The 17,571-nt window shown below is 48.1% G+C and overlaps 1 protein-coding gene across 1 annotated transcript; it reads right to left on the bottom strand.

The window, feature by feature from the left end:
• Positions 1-16,201: 16,201 nt before the first annotated feature.
• Positions 16,202-17,128, bottom strand: LOC147959488 (uncharacterized). The gene is made up of 3 exons (XM_087535813.1): positions 17,107-17,128; positions 16,760-17,032; positions 16,202-16,686 (listed from the first exon to the last, which is right to left on the bottom strand). Exons 1-3 carry the CDS (start codon positions 17,126-17,128, stop codon positions 16,202-16,204), a joined length of 780 nt encoding a protein of 259 aa, XP_087391939.1.
• Positions 17,129-17,571: the final 443 nt, after the last annotated feature.

Here is a 17,571-nt window from a genome sequence, read left to right as displayed (position 1 = left end):
CGGTGCGTTAGGCTATCTGATGTTGGCATGTCATACATGGTCATCACTTAGTCACTCATACTACAACAAGGTTGGCTATAAGTGTATTTTTTTTACTCCTCTCTATCTCTTTCTTCGTACTCAAGGAAGAAACGGTGCTAAGCGCGTGTATTTATTGCATTTGCCAAGGAGTGACCTCTTCCAATGAAATGGTGTTGCTAAGTTTGCTTCATTTAATTAGCTATAGACTCAAAATTGTCTTTTCACCTAGGTACACGCGCTTAGCAACGTTTCTTCCTTGGGTCACCAAACTAGTTTCTTGATTAACTTGACACATCAGACTTTATGCTTATGTGGCAAGCTTAAGCACCTGTAGGAGCAAGTAAAAGTAAGTACAATAGTGCGCTTTACATGGCATTTTTGCATATGTGGAGGAAAGAGAGGCAAGGAAAAAGTGGAGAAGTGGGCTCTCATGCAAGAGCCAGCCTCTACTACATGGTGGAGCATTGGGAGAGGCACCTGTATGGAGGTGGTCAGGAATCTGGGAGACTCACGCCGGTCGTAGCACCGCAGTTAAAATGATAATGGCAAGTCAAATCACGGGGCCCCACCTGTCTAGCAGTAACTCGCTGTCAAATCACACAACCCTACGTTTGCAGCAGCCTACTCCCTCGTCTTCTCGCGTCTCTGTCGAACCGACTAGGCGGAACTGCCCTGCCGCCTACCGCACAGGAAAAGCCCCGCCCTCGACTTTTAAATACAACTACATCCGCTTAAGAATCCAATGATATACTTTTTGTGACATAGTAACTCATATTTAGTTAGTCAAATGGATGACCTAGAACTATGTGCAGGCCCTATAAACCGAGACGCCTAAAAATAAGAAAACCGAGACGGAGAGGGTAGTTTAGCATGTATCTTTTTAGATCAATATAGTCGGGATTCACCAAGGAGCAAAACCAAGTGGTAGGCTGCTCCTGTCGTGTTGGCGTAGCAACTCAAGCAGGGTCAGTCCGCACACGAAATGGTGACACACTTAACAGGACCCCTTTGGCCGACATGTGGCTCATCCACCGTCTTGTTCCACGTGCAATGCACCACATTACAGTTCAGAGCGGCGGTTCGAATTGGAGGCACCCCGGTCGTAGCGCCGCAGTAGTAGAAAATGAGCGACTAGGGGTCAAATCACAAAGCCCCACCTTTCCCGCATTAAGCTGGATGGACGAAGCAACCATCATTTCACTCTAGGGCTCAAGAGCATAAAGAAAAGAGAAAACAATGATGCGTGCGGCAGCTACCTAGGGCACCCTAGGGTAGGGGTCTCCACTATAGATCCTTTTTTTGAAAGCGCCTCCACTGCAAATCGGCTTCTCCCTCGTCGTATTGAACAAAACCGATGATGAGTGCGGCGGTAGGGTTTGTAGGAGTACTATGGCGTGCGGGGCCACATCATAGTAAATGGGTTCGAGCCGACGTCTTAAATGTGTGGGCCGCTTGGTTTAATGGGAACGAGGCAGAATTTTGGGTTCGGGGACCAGTGGAGATATAGTACGTACAAAAAATTGTGGACGTAGGTTCGGCCGAAAGGCAATGATGCATGGGCCCTGCATTTTGATATACCCGGGGCCGCATGAAATTTACTACTCTACTCAAAACTAGTAAGGTACACATGTATTGAACGCATGAGATTTCGAAACCAAATTATGAATAAATACACACTATAGTATGTAAAGCTTTGAGTCATATATGCATGGTGTAGATGTTCGCTTAGTTCTTATAGTTCATCTCATTCAAAATCAATAAGTTTTATAAAAATGTTAAGATTCATGGGGTTGTGCATTGTACTCCCTCTGTTCCAAAATAGATGACCCAACTTTGCACTAACTTTGTACAAAGTTAGTGCAAAGTTGGGTCATCTATTTTGGAACGGAGGGAGTAAATCATAAAGTAAAAAACAAATAATGGCAATTCATTTAGAAAAAATAATCAATTATGATACAGAAGATTCTAGAACAAAGGAGAAGTGCTTGTGTTTTGAGGTTTGTGCATTATGCTTAAGTTCAACCATGGAGTCTTCTAAATTGTACATGTGGCAGATCTGGTGGAATGTTGATGATATCCAACGGCCAGTAGTGCTCAGATTTGCCTACCTCTGCACTGTCGGGTTAGCTTCATCGAGCGACCATCTTTCAAAGTTAATGGCACACTATATAGTTCTTGTGCCATAGTTGCATGTTTTGGAAAAAAGCTACTAGTGGGTTGTACTATCTATTTAGGAATAGAAGATGTATACATGGAAGTTGTAGGGAAAGAGATGACATGGAGCATCTCAATTCCTATGAGTAGGGATTGGAAAAGAGATGTCATTTGGTTCACATCATAGGAACTTTTCTATTGAATATAGAGATGACATGTTTCTCAATTCCTATGAGGAGGGATTAGAAAAGAGATGTAATTTGGTTCATATCATAGGAACTTTTCTATTGAATATACGCTAATGTTTATTTTCCTTTGAAATTAAGGGAGTATAGGAATCCATTCATATGAACCAAGTGACTCTAAAGCTATAGAAATGATATCATGTTTATTTCCTTTGAAATGTGGAGTATATGAATCTATTCCTATGAACCAATTGGCTCTAAAGGAAAAAAAATCCTATAAAAAGCATATCATATAGAGTTCCTATGATATTCCTCGACACTAAAGGATGCTTGAAATTGCTGCGGGTGATATGATGGTCTTTCTTTGTAGACTCCTCACCCAACTTTATAGTTACCTCTCGAAGATGAATGAAATGATATATACATGGTATTCTACATGTGCAATTTGGTACACGAAAACTCGGTAAAAGTTTGCGAGGTTCGAATTTTCAATAAAGCTATATGCACTGCATTTCGGAACGGAGGGAGTATACGGCAGTTGCTAACACTCACGTGGAAGATTTGTGTGTAGGAGGAGTGGTTGTTCTGTTAAATGACATGGCAAAACTGACACTATCGGATGCCGATCTAACGGTCCTTACGGCGTTCGTCAGGAAAAGGCTTGTGGCGAATGTTTGTCGGATAATGATTTATGGACACATGCATTGCATTGATACGTGCCCCCCTCTCTCTCACGCACACGCACCCTCACGAGTCACGACTCTCCCGAGTCCTCTCACAGACTCGCACGTCACACCCACCGTCTATCTGCAGGTAGACGTCACGCACATATGTGCTCTTCACACCCTACCCTCAGAACTTCTAAAAAACAAAAGACGGCGCGCACATTTTATTTTAGCTCACACGTCACACACTTGTACTATTACTCTTGTGGCAAGCGTTCTTTGGGCATAGTATATTGTACTCTCACGAAGAGAAGCGGTGCACGCACGCACTAGTTCTCTCACACCCACTCGCGGGTACACGTAGGAGCACATTTTTTTGAAGCTGGTACAACAAAATCACTCCACTATATATAAAAGCAGGAGCCTTAGCGCTTGCTTTACTAGGGTTCCTCTCGTTCACTCTCTCATGCTCTCCAGATCTAAGCAACACATAGGTGGCCACACTCTCTCTCAGCTCACAGCTGGTCACAAATCCGGCCGGACAACCTCGACCGGGGCAGGGGTGTAGGTGCATCGTTCACACTGTCGTCGTCGGCGAGGGAGGAGACCAACGGCTGCCCGCGCGTCCCGATAGGCGGCCGTGCCGTTCTCTCTGAGAGAGCGCCGGCTCGCGAGGGCCTCCGACCCCTTCTTCCTCCCTGCGGTATTGTGGCCAAGATGCGGCCTCCCAACGTCGTCTTTGCGACATGCTGACGACCCTCAGGTATATATTCCTTCGAAACCTGACTTGCTCTACTGCCCCAGCTCCCTTCGTGTGGATCCTTTTCTACTTTCGTCCGCTGTTCCAAAGCCACCTAGACTTCTACAAAGGCACGTGCTTTGCACGTATGTTCTGTATGATAGATACTCATATACCTTCTTTTTAGAGAGAGAAATGGGTACTCGTATCTTGAGTAGATATCATAGTGTGTTTGTTTGCATGAACTAAGGACTATTCTGAAATAAGAAGCAAATCACTTGCACAAATCAAACTGAGTTCCAAGTAAGAATTTGATTACAAGATAAAAGTTGTAGTTTTATTATATGTTGTTTCCTGGGTTCCACTGATGTATAGTTCCAGAGTTGTTTGACGGTTTACATGCATGTTTATGGACTATTTTGTGCAACTAAATAAGTCATTTAGGTCTGACAGACACTCATGTCCTGTATTAGCTTGAGGTATAGCTTATGTATGACTGAAATAAAATATTACACTTTTTCTGCGAATAATAAAAATATTACATTTCTCGATGAAGCAGAATAAAACTTTAGCTAGCATCAGCCATGCAATGTTATGTTATGTGAACAGTGTAAACTTTGCAGTATAGCGGCATCTAAAAAATCCATTTTTACAGTAATCTAAAAAAATAGTTAGTAGTAGAGTGTTTATTTCCCAGGTGACAACGGGGAACCAAAATGTGCTAGCTATTTGCTAACTTGTCATACTTGCATGTGAGGAGGTGGCAGCAATTTCTAGACATTTCTCAACTTCAGTAGGTGCAATCCAGATTCAACGGGGACTTCTTTATTTGTTTACTAGGAGAGCAGAGTCGGCCATGTGCACAAGGAGCGGGAGCGAATCCGGCAGCTCTTAGCCGTCAGATCATGTCATCCTTTGTTTGATGGACGGCAGTGATATGCATGAGAGGGGAAATGAACAGTGGATTTTGAGCCAATGCTTGTTTGGGCAGGAGAACCGAAGATGGTGTGGTAGATCCAATTTCAAAACTGTCGCATTATAGTAGTAGTAGATTAGAAGTAAAGCTATTTCATACAGTCGACTCAAAGCATTGGTTCAAACAGGGAAGAAAGTGGGAAAGCTGTAGCATGAATCTAGGGCTTGGTTCTAAGAGGAAACGGGGGAAAGTAGTAATATATGTCACTGTTTAAATAACCGTATATCTTATTTGCGCAAACAGGGATGTCTGTCTCCATATCGTTTCGGGATGTCTATCTCCGTATCGTTTCTATCCGCGCAATCAAAAGCACACACCTCAGTTTTAGTACAACTGCGCAAAATGAGATGGCTATCCCTCGCTGCCATCGTCTAACCTCCCGTCTTCAAGGTATCCCTACATTGGTAGTAACTAAGGTAGAATGACCAACGCAATCTAAAAGAAGCTGATTCGTACGTTTTACTTCCTGATTGCAGTGCAGGGACGAGCGAAAACAACTGCATCCTAGTCCGGAATGCACTTTCTACCAGTTCATCCATGGACCAAGGACTAGCTGGCACGGCTGCACGGCAGTTTTTTGGACAGGTGCGCGGACAAGAGGCATTGTGGTCTGCTTATTTCTGCAAATAGCGATGCTTAAATTTAGTGGAATGCACAAGCATTTCAGCTGGTCAGTACACTGCATGGTTCAGTTCAGCATTCCAGCTGATACCACAATTATAATTGGTTATTCTCGAATGAGAGAACCTAACCCTGAATGGTGGCAACAAGAAAAAACCAGAGTGAACTCCAGGAAATTTAAGCCTGCCGGGAGGCCCTTTGCTTAGAGAGAAGCCTTGCTTGTTTTTTCCTGATTTGTAAACCTTCTCACAACTTTGTCTTTTGCTGTGAACTAGTATATGTTTGTTATGTTCTATGAATCATTGAGATGTATAAAATTGCTTAACTTATGCTTTTCAAGTTTTTTATGAAGACGAGTTTAATGTGAGTGTTCCACATGAGCGCTGGACTAGCGTGTGAACATTTGGAATTTATTACATTGTGGCCTCAATTAACTGCATGAACCACTGTAACAAGATACATAGTTGCTTATATGTCAGACGGCAGATTGTTGATTGTTAGCTGGTCGATAGCAGTGTTGAAGCGAGCTGAGCCAATGTGTCGTGTTTTGCACAACTGCTTACAAGTGGGGTAGCACCAACAGTGTTTACAAGTACTTATGTATACGTCGGCGCACGGTTCTCGAACGAGTGCTCTATTTCTTCAAAACACACACTGCTCGTATGATAAACCGTGACAACTTATGTCTTACCATGCCATATTGATGAAAAAACTAGTGAGGACGCATCTGTTTCGGCAACAATTACGATGGTTCTCACATGATTCACGGGCACACAAAAGTAGCAGCAGTTCCCATAGACGGATTCAAACAGAGTACTAGCCCCAGAGGGGTCGATAACAGGCAAGGTTCGGATAATTAGACACAATCCAAACTACTATTAAACACTAGCTGGGGCAACTATTTCATGCCTCGATCTAATTTGGGCTGGACACAAGACGGACCTTGCCATCAACATCATCGAGGACGTCCCGCAGCAGCTCAATCCTGTGAACCTTCATGAAGACAACCTTGTGGCTTTGCCACTGATAAACTTGTTTGTGGAGGCATGCCACGTCATCTTCCTGTGTAAGCTTGACAAGAACGGTATTCCTCACAAACGAAGGAGTAGCTTTGAACTTCGTGTGCTTCAGTACACCCTGGACAACACGCCTGACAGCAGTGAGGTTGGAATACAACTCTTCATTGGTATAACCGCAAATGGCTTCCAGGATCCAACAGCCTAAGAACTCTGTTTTCCCAGTGCGTATATTCAGGTCGTCCGCCTCATAGTGAGTGACATGTACAACCACACAATCCTTGTCTGCATCAGGGCTCTAATTGAAACAGAAACAAATTCTGAATTACTTTTCAGTATAAGAAACACAAGTTATTTAAACCACTATGTATACCATGGCATCGAAGCTAATAAAATTGTGCATTATTAATCACCACATACTTCCTTTTCTAAAAAAATCACCACATACTTAGATGAAAAACCACAATCAAGATCGGCAAAGAAGGAAATCACCTTGGGCAGCTCAGCGGGGGGGGGGACACATCCTCGAAGGGGGAAAACTGCTCCTGCAGTGCCACGGGGGCTGTAACCTCAAATGGGGCGTTGACCATCTCAGTATCTGGGGTCGCCTCGGTGGTTGCCTCCATATTCTTGGAGCTCTCTGTCTCGTGGGGATCAGCCTCTCGCGTCTGCTCCAATATCGGCACATCTTTGCCTGGTTCTCCTTGGTCCATCATGAAACTGACGAATACTAGGAGTCCACTGAAAGCAAAACACAATCGCAATGACAATGAAATAAAAAAGAGAGTGAGGATCGGTTACTGCTTTGCAAAAGTTCTTTTTTTTCCTCTGAACGAAAATATACCAACATCACGGATCCGCTTACCTTCCCTTCGTTCGGAGAGAAGAACAGTGGCAGATGCAAGTGTTGCCTTTCTTGAAGACGGTGAGGGAGAAGGGGATTCAGCGAAGAGTGAAATGATGGTTGCTTCGTCCATCAAACTTAGACTGCGAGGAGGTGGGGTTTTGTGGTACGACGGCTCGTTACTACCGCGCTACGACCGGGGTGACTCTCCGCCTGCATACTGCCTTCTAATTTGGTGGATGGCATTTGGGCCCGCGCGCTGCATGGCCCGCATGTCGGTGAACAAAAGTATAACGGCATTCAGTAGAGGGAGACATTTCAATGACCTAGGAGGAGTCAGAAGCGGTAGAGTGTCTCCACTGTACTAGTAGTAATTGTTTTTCTGGGTAGCTGTAGAGTGTCTCCACTGTACTAGTAGTAATTGTTTCTCGGGTCCCAAGACAAAATAGCCCATCCACACTAGTAAATAGTAAAATCAATTCAAAAACCTGGGTGCTCTTCTTCCTCCTCGCTCCCACCCACCTCACGTCAGCTCGCTCCACTCGTACCCCCAAATTCCTCACCTCACTCCTACAGAAAACTCCAGCTCCCCTTCTTCCTCACTCCTACAGAAAACCCCCAGCTCCCCTTCTTCTTCGCTCGCACTACAACTAGGCTCGTCATTCGTTACTCTGCTCAAATCCGTGAGCGCGACGCGACGCCCTCGAGGAAAATGGAGTCGGCTGACCCCAGCGCCAAGAAGATGAGGCTCTCGCCAGCGGTGACACCTGTTGTAGATCCCGCACCCGGCAGCGCAGGGAGAAGCGGCGACCCCGCCCCCACCGGATCCCAGGAACCCGTAGAATCTCGGGTGGACCGCATCAGCGATCTCCCGGACGCCATCCTTGGGGAGATCATCTCGCTTCTCCCCACCAAGGATTGCTGCCGCACCCAAGTCCTCTCAATTCGGTGGCGCCCTCTATGGCGTGTCGTTCCCCTTAATCTCGACTGTCGTCAGCTATCTCTCTTCAATGATTTTGAAATCCCCAGAGCCATCATCTCCTCCCACCAGGGCTCCGTTCAAAGCCTCTGCATCCCGTCATGCTACCTGAGCAAGCATACCATGCCCTGCACAGTGGACACCTGGCTGGAATCCCCTGAATTCATAGAACTACAGCTGCTTGAGTTCTACTATTCCCCAGGAAATCACATACCACATACCGAATGCCATGAACTTGTGCCCTCAACACCGATGTCCATCTCGGGGTTTTCGTCATCTCTCCACACCGCCACCTTTGCGCAGTGCTACCTACCAGACAATCTGGTACTAAACCTTCGACTCCCATTTCTCAAGAAACTTTCACTTGTGCGGGTTCGTATATCAGAGGCCTCATTGCACAGCATCATCCACTCCAGTTGCCCTGCGCTGGAGTGCTTGGTGCTTGTTTTCACAGTTAGAATCGGTTGTCTCCAAATAAAGTCGCCTAACCTTGTAAGAATTGGCATTTCTTTTGACGGAAGGCAGCTCATCATCCAAGATGCCCCTTCACTTCAAAGGTTGATCCTTGATTCTAGTTATTCACCGTTGCAAATAACCGTCCTCTCTGCGCCTAAACTGGAGACCTTGGGTGTAATACATGATCTCTGTGCTCATTTCAATATGGTGTTTGGCTCCACAGTTCTTCAGGTACTTTATATTATCATCTACACTTGTAACCATAAGCTGCATTTTAAATTTCTGCGCATAATTTATATATCATCTTGGAGTACACATTTTGTACTAATATTATGTTCTATGCTCAATGAAGAGTTTCTCCATGGATGGCCTATCAATGCTGCTGGATTCTGTTAAGATCTTATATATCCAAATGAATAGTTTTGATCTGAACAAGATTATGGGCTTGCTGCAATGCTTTCCATGTCTGGAGAAGTTGTATATAAAGGTGATAATTTCACGCACATTGGAAGCCCGCATATAGTGTACTAGAATTAACCGTTCAGCTGTTGCTCTTTCGACACTCTTCTTTTAGACCTTAATTGTTTTCAATCTTCATGTCTATTTAGGCAACAGGACAGGGTAAGAAAGTTATAACCAATCGGTGGATTCATAAGCATCGGGATTTTCTCACTTCTCATGAGATTCGATTGAAGACAATAACGCTAGAACGATACGTAGCCAACCGTGCAAACACAAGATTTGTCACATTCTTCCTGTTGAATGCGAGGTTACTATTGTCCATCAGGCTTAAGTTTATCAGCAGCATAGTTTTGATGGATGGGTATGTCGAAGAGCAAAAAAAGGAGTTCCAGGTGGGCAAAAGAGCTTCTGAACGTGCCGGGCTTCTATTTACAACATATTGTGGTCATAATCCAGTAAATTTTATGACCCAGGATGTTCATTCTATGGACCTGACCGATCCGTTTGACTGTGACTGCCGAAAACAGTGCTGGAGTTAGATGTTGTTGCCCTTTTCAATCTGGTTTTTTGTAAACCTGATGAACAATTAACCCTCGTGCTTTTGTACAGTTTGTAAGCTGGAGTTAGATGTTCCTACCCTTTTCAACTTGGTTGTGACTATCATATTTTCTTTGAAACAAGGCAAATGGCTTGCCATTCGTTTAATTTAGAGTGAAATATTGCAACAAATCCAAACCAAGGGAAATAACATAGCTCTCGCTGGCTGCTTGAGCTCACTGTGCATTACAGAAGCCAAGTGATTAGCCCCCACCAGCACCCACAAACTTGCGGCCTTGTTCGCTCGCCGTGCGCGGTGCGCCGCCCTCTTGCGTTGTCAACGTCGTCAATAACCGAGAGGAACAAGGAGATGATTGTACGTAGAGAGGATGACAGTAGGGACCCACCAGCGTCATGGCAGTACGCAAGCAAGTGCCTCTATAGTACAAGCCCAAAAATATGGTTCCTCCTAATTGGTTGGACATCTGGGGCTCACGCCATTGTCAACGTAGTCAATAAACGAGAGAATTACACTACGAGCGGCTGACACCAGGGACCCAGCAAGTCGCGCAGTTTTTTTCAGGAACAAGCAGTTGTTATTTATACTAGTTTTAGCGACGGATCAGGGTAACAACGGGGCTGTGCAGGGCTGTGGCCCGTCTAGCCAGGGTTTTATTTATGTTTACCACATCATGAGCCCAGTTGTGTTTTTTTCTTGCTGAAAATGGCTAGCCCGGTTCTATTTTTTAAAAGAAATACCCAAACAAGGCCTACTTGCTTTATCGGCCCTGTTGGGCTACAAATCTTTCAAGACGAGGAGAGTTTCATACGGTTTTCCCAGAAATGGGTTGTACATTTTTAAAACACATCAAACCGGGAATTAGTTTCAATTTTTTTTCATTACAAGATCTTAAATTCCATTGATTTTTATGCATGGACAATTATTTGGATTTTATATTTATATAAATTATTTTTCAAAATAGTTTGAATGTGAATCGATATTTCTGGATTAAAAACAGTTGACCGCATAGAAATATGCAAAATTTCGTATACTTTTTAACCGTGGCCACAATATGGGGTGTGATGCTAACAAAAAGAAGATGGGCTCCAAAAAATTCTTATGAATTAGCAAATGGGCTGTACATTATTAGAAATAATTGCAGATGGTCTGTGCACCTACTACAGGTTGATGTGTATGCTTTCATAAAAAAAGGTTGACGCACACGCAACGCCCTGTCAACTTAATCAACACACGAGAGCAGTGACTGTTGGATGTCCATCCAACGGCTGTCGTGCTTCTTCAATCTCTGCTCTTCATGCTCAAGCCGCTCAAACAAGCGCCGGCGGGACTGCCTGCTCCCTCCTCCCGCGGCCGGCTATGCTGCAGCGCAGGCCTCACGGCCCCACTGTACTCCCATCGCTGGCCTAGCCATCCCTCTACTCACCCACACCTGCTGTTATTCTCCGGCGACGGCAGACGAACCAGTAAACCCTCGTACTCCTCCGCGTGGGAAACAACTATCGAGTATTCCCTGGCTCCGTGTCGTTCCCTTCCTAGGCCTCGCCGTCGTCCACTGCCCTGGTGCTCTCAGCGCGGCCTGGTCAACGTGGTCAATGAACGACATCCATCGGAACTGGACTGTACGTGGAGAGGCTGACAGCTGGGTCCACGGCCGCACGCAAGGAAATGCCTCCTTATTACGCGCAAAATAATGATTCCTCCACCTGACAGCTAGGACCCACAGGAAGGGCCTCTGTATTTCGCGAACAAATGTTCCCCCCGCTGACAAGTCGGACCCACCAGCTATATCTTCGCACGCAAGGAAGTGCCTCCTTATTACGCCCAAAAAAATGAATACCCCCCTGCTAGCTGGGACCCACCATATTGTTGGGCTGACTTGTGGGCCTACTAAGTTGACAGGGACGGAGAGCTTTGTCAACTTAGTCAATACTCCAGTGACCGTATGGTGTCCATCCAACGGCCATAGTGCTTCTTCAACCTCTGGTCTTCTTGCTCCAGCCGCCCAAAGCAGCGCTGGTCATGCCGCCTGCTCCTGCCTCCCGTGGCCGGCTGTGCTACCGCGGAGGCCTCACCGCCCCCATACTACTCCCACCACTGGCCAGGCCATCCCTCCACTCACCCACACCCCCTGTTATTCTGCGGCGATGGCAGCCTCACACCGCAGCCGAACCAATGAACGCTCGCACTCCTCTCCGCGTTGGTATCCACTGCCGCGTCTTGCATGGCTCCGTGTTGTCCCCTTCCTAGGCCTCGTCGTCGTCCACCGCCGTGGTGCTCTCGGCGCGGCGTGGTCAATGTGGTCAACGACCGACTTCCATCGGAAGAGTACTGTACGTGGAGAGGCTGACAGCTGGGTCCACGACAACCGCAAGGAAGTGCCTCCTTATTACGCGGAAAATAATTATTCCTCGACCTGACAGCGGGGACCCACCGGACGAGCCACCGGTATTTTGCGAAAAAAATCGTTTCCCCCTGACTGCTGGGACCCACCGGACGGGCCATCATATTTCGTGAAAAAATGTTCCCCCCGCTGTCAGCTCGAACCCACCGGAAGTGCCTCCTTATTATGCACAAAAAATGAATACTCCCCTGGCTAGCTGGGACCCACCTTGCTGGGAGGCTGACTTGTGGGCCTACTAAGTTGACGGGGACGAAGGGTTTTGTCAACTTAGTCAATATGAACGATTCTAGCTCCAGTGACGTACGATGTCCATCCAACGGCCGTAGTGCTCCTTCAACCTCTGGTCTTCTTGCTCCAGCCGCCCAAAGCAGCGCCGGTCGTGCCGCATGCTCCTGCCTCCCATGGTCGGCTGTGCTGCCGCAGAGGCCTCGCTGCCCCTACTATTCCCACCGCTGGCCAGGCCCTGCGGTGACGGCAGCCTCACATCGCAGCCGAACCAGTGAACCCTCGTAGTCCTCTCCGCGCGGGCTTCCACTGCCGCGTCGTCCCCTTCCTAGGCCTCGCCGTCGTCCACCACCGTGGTGCTCTCCGTGCGGCGTGGTCAATGTGGTCAAGGAACGACTTCCATCGGAAGAGTACTGTACGTGGAGAGGCTGACAGCTGGGTCCACGGCCACAGTCCGGTTTTTTTGTGATTTGCCAAGTAAGTCGCTTTGTCAGGCCTGTTGGGCTGCAATTCTTTCAAGACGGGGAGAGCTTTCATTCGGCTGGCCGAGAAAATGGCCCATTAGTAATGAGAAATGGGTTGTACATTTTTAAAACACATCAAACCGGCAATTAGTTTCAAATATCTTTTTTTCATTTCAAGATTTTAAATTACATTAATTTTTATGCATGGAGAATTTGTTGGATTTTATATTGATATACATTTATTTTTAAAATCAGTTTGAATGTGAGTCGAAATTTTGGGATTAAAAACAGTTCGGACCGCACCAAAATATGCAAAATTTCGTATAATTTTTTAACAGTTGCCACAATATGGGCTGTAATGCTAACAAAAAGAATACGGGCTCCAAAAAAACCTTAAGAATTAGCAAATGGGATGTAAATTATTAGAAATAATGGCAGATGGGTTGTATGCTGTTTTCCACATATTTGAGGCTTTCCTAAAAAAAGGTTGACGCACAAGCACTGACTATTAGATGTCCATCCAACGGCCGTCGCGCTTCTTCAATCTCTGCTCTTCCTGCTCCAGCCGCTCAAACAAGCGCCGGCGGGACTGCCTGCTCCCTCCTCCTCGCGGCCGGCTGTGCCGGCACGCAGGCCTCACCGCCCGACCGTACTCCCATCGCTGGCCTAGCCATCCCTCTACTCACCCACACCTGCTGTTATTCTCCGGCGATGGCAGACAAACCAGTAAACCCTCGTACAGTCGTACTCCCCTCCGCATGGGAAACAACTGCCGAGTCTTCCCTGCCTTCGTGTAGTCCCCTTCCTAGGCCTCGGCGTCGTCCACCGCCCTGGTGCTCTCGGCGCGGCCTGGTCAACGTGGTCAATGACCGACATGCATCTGAAGTGAACTTTACGTGGAGAGGCCGACAGTTGGGTCCACGGCCGCACGCAAGGAAATGCCTCCTTATTACGCGCAAAATAATGATTCCTCCCCTGACATCAGGAACCCACCGGAAGGGCCTCTGTATTTCACAAAAAAAACGTTACCGCCGCTGACAGCTCGGGCCCACCAGCTAAATCTTCGCACGCAAGGAAGTGCCTCCTTATTACGCTCAAAAAAATGAATACCCCCTGCTAGCTGGGACCCACCTTGGTGGGAGGCTGACTTGTGGGCCTACTAAGTTGACGGGGACGGAGGGATTTGTCAACTTAGTCAATATGCACGATTCTAGCTCCAGTGACCGTATGATGTCCATCCAATGGCCGTAGTGCTTCTTCAACCTCTGGTCTTCTTGCTCCAGCCGCCCAAACCAGCGCCGGTCGTGCCTCGTGCTCCTGCCTCCCGTGGCCGACTGCGATGCAGCGGAGGCCTCACCGCCCCCTACTACTCCCACTGCTGGCCAGGCCATCCCTCTACTCACCCACACCCCCTGTTATTCTGCGGAGACGGCAGCCTCACACCGCAGCGAACCAGCGAACCCTCGTACTCCTCTACACGTGGGCATCCACTGCCGCGTCTTCCCCGACTCCGCATCGTCCCCTTCCTAGGCCTCGCCGTCGTCCACCGCCCTGGTGCTCTCGGCGCGGCGTGGTCAACGTGGTCAAGGAAGGGCTTCCATCGGACATGGACTGTACGTGGAGAGGCTGACAGCTGGGTCCACGGCCGCAGCAAGGAAGTGCCTCCTTATTACGTGCAAAATAATTATCCCTCCACCTGACAGCGGGACCCACCGGACGGGCCACCGTATTTCATGAAAAAAATGTTTCCTCCTGACTGCTGGGACCCACCAGCTACATCTTCGCACACAAGGAAGTGCATCCGGGCAAAAAAAAGATTCGCCCCCTGACTGCTGGGACCCACCAGCTACATCTTCGCAGGCAAGGAAGTGCCTGACAGTCGGGACCCACCTGGTCGAAGCGTACGTAGCGTTGTCATTCTGGTCGCGAATGTGTACGTACATACTAGTCGATGTAGAGGCGCGCACGTGTCGTAGTCAGTGGCCAGGGTGCAAGAAAGAAAATACGGCCACGTATGTGTACATACGGGCGGGGTCTCGAACGCCTACTCGCGCATACGTATGACCAGGGCTCGTGTACATGGCTGGGTCGGAACGGAGAAACAGCGTCGTCGTCGTGTTCATGGGGAGGCAACGGAATGTGTCATGTTCATCGGGAGGGCTTGGACGGAATAGGCGATGGAAACGAGGCCTGGCGTACCGTAGAACGGAGGAAACGGCCTAATGTTCGACCGGCCACGTTCGAAACGGGATCCTGTTCATTGGGAGGGGTCTGGTGTACCGCAAAACGGAGGAAACGGACCTCCTACGGTCGAAATGGGGGTCCTGTTGATCGGGAGGGGTGTGGCATACCGCAAAACGTACGAAACGGACTTGTGTTGGAGCGCTACGGTCGAAACGGGGGTCCTGTTCATCGGGAGGGGTGTGGCGTACCGCAAAACGGGACTCCATGGGATATTGTTCATCTCCACCGTCGACCCCCTCCAGCCTCCACGAGCTATTGTTCATCCACCGTCGACCTCCTCCAGCCTCCACCTGCGACTGTTCATCCACGGGCTCCTGTTCATCCAGCCTCCACCGTGCGCTACTCCACCGGCTACTGTTCAACCACCCCTCTCCACGGGCTCCTGTTCAACCACCCCTCCACGGGCTACTGTTCATCCTGCCCTCCACCGTCTACTGTTCATCCTGCCCTCCACGGGGTGGTCCTGTTCATCCAGCCCTCCACGGGGTCCTGTTCATCCAGCCCCAACCGGTTCGATCGATCGGGGTCCTGTTCATCCAGAGGCAACACCACGGGGTCCTGTTCATCCACCCCCACTGGGAACTGTTCATCCAATCCCCCCCCCACAACACTCACTGTTCATCCAGAGGCAGCATCGATCGGCTTCAGTTAGTAGCAGTAGTGAAGGAATCGCTCGATCGGGTTCATTTAACAGCCATCGATCGATCGCTCGGGATCAATAACGTGTAGCCTGCAGTGCAATTGCTCGGGTTCAGTTAGAGCCCAACGCCTCGCCTCACACACACGCGCGTACGTGTACGAGAGAAACGCACATCGCTCGGCCCCCGACCTCCCACCGTAACCGGGAACTCCCCGAAATTTTCCTTCCCCTCGCTTCTACCAGGGTTTTTTCCGTCATGGACAGCCCAAAGAATGTCATGCAGCTACGTCTCCGGCCCGCCCAGGACGAAAAGCCCATTTTCTATCATGATTTTTTGTCATAGAAGTAGGAGCCCACCACATCTATGATGATACCGGGTTTTGTCACAATTATCGTCATAGAAGTGTCATATGTATGACAGAAAAAAATTCGTTCGGCCCAAAATGTCACGAATGTGTCTTTTTTTGTAGTGAGGAGGGTAAACTTTTATATAACAGTCGACATATCAATGACCTTGTTTAAACATTACAACGGACAATATGATCCGCATTCAGGGAAATATAATGTCCTTGGTACATAGCTTCGCCGCAAGGTAGGATCCTTTCAGGACACTCTTATAATATGATTCGGGCTTGCGGTGCTCCTTCCCCTCCGGCGGTCCTTCGGTCACCAACTTTTCGGCATCCATCTTCCCCCAGTGCACCTTTGCAAGGGCGAAGGCCATTCGCGCTCCTTCTATACAGACCGACCGCTTGATGATGTCAAGTCGAGGGCAAGCGCTTATAAGCCGCCTTACGAGCCCGAAGTAGCTGCTTGGAATCGGTTTGGCAGGCCATAGTCGGATAACCACATCTTTCATGGCTAGTTCCGCCGCCTTATGCAGTTCGATCAGCTGTTTCAGTTGATCGGCAAAAGGCACCGGATAATTCGGCGCCAAATACTGAGACCAAAAAAGCTTATCGGTGGTGTTCCTTCCTTCGGCTCGGTAGAAGTGAGCGGCATCTGATATACTGTGCGGCAGCTCGGCAAATACACCTCAGAAGTCCAGATTCACAATCAAAAACATAGTTTTTCCTTCAAATATTTTCTTTACATGGGAAACGCTTACCTACCGCGATCTTCCTCGCCTCTTGGATCCCCTGCAGCGCGCTTTGGGTTTCCCCCTGGGCGTCGCTCGCGGCTTGGCGCGCCTTGGTGAGTTCGGACTCTTTCTCCGTTAAACTCTGCTCCAAGGCCTCGCATTTACTTACCGCATCTTGCAGCCCCTGCTCAGCTTTAATAACTCTGGCTTCGTGTTTCTCACGAAGAGCCCGTTCCGTGGCTGCCTTTTTCTCGGCCTCGGCAACGGCCCTTTTGAGGGCCTCGACTTCGGTCATAACTCCTAGCACAAATTATGCGACTTATTTCATACTGGACATTTATCTCGCAATAAATGCACATAATACTGGTGCATACCTTGTTTATCCTTCAACTGCATTTGCAATCGGCTAATTTCTTCTCTGGCCCGCTCCAGACTTTGATTCAGTCAGGCGATCTCCACAGTGTGAGAGGCAGCAGCCGCTATAGGTATCTGCTTGAAACAAGAGAGAAATCAATGTCATTTAGTGAGTCTTCCTGAGATCATGAATTCGATCCCCTGTCCGATTCTTTCTTTCACCGAACAGTATATCAGGGGCTACTATCTATACTATGTCACTCTTCGATAACTCATATAACATACCTCAAAGCCTTTTATAAGACTGATACAGGCTTCGTTCAGTCCACTCTCGGATGACTGAATTTTCTCAATCACCACACCCATCAGGGCACGGTGTTCATCAATGATGGAGGCATCTTGTAGCGCCACCAACAAAGCATCCAACACTTCTGGATGGACAGAGGTTGCTGGCGGACTCTTTTTCCCCACGTCTCCGGCCCCTG

The sequence above is a fragment of the Triticum urartu genome, chromosome 7A, assembly GCF_056163025.1.
Source record: "Triticum urartu cultivar PI428250 chromosome 7A, HENAU_Tu73, whole genome shotgun sequence".
NCBI lineage: Eukaryota > Viridiplantae > Streptophyta > Magnoliopsida > Poales > Poaceae > Triticum > Triticum urartu.
The sequence above is the reverse complement of the archived record's forward strand: the minus strand, read 5'-3'. Positions and strand labels throughout refer to the sequence as shown.

Coding starts and splice junctions, on each gene's coding strand:
- LOC147959488 (XM_087535813.1), bottom strand. CDS start 17,128: ATGCAGTTGAAGGATAAACAAG. Junction 17,033..17,106: donor GCAGTTGAAGGATAAACAAG/GTATGCACCAGT, acceptor AATTTGTGCTAG/GAGTTATGACCGAAGTCGAG. Junction 16,687..16,759: donor GGCGAGGAAGATCGCGGTAG/GTAAGCGTTTCC, acceptor TGGACTTCTGAG/GTGTATTTGCCGAGCTGCCG.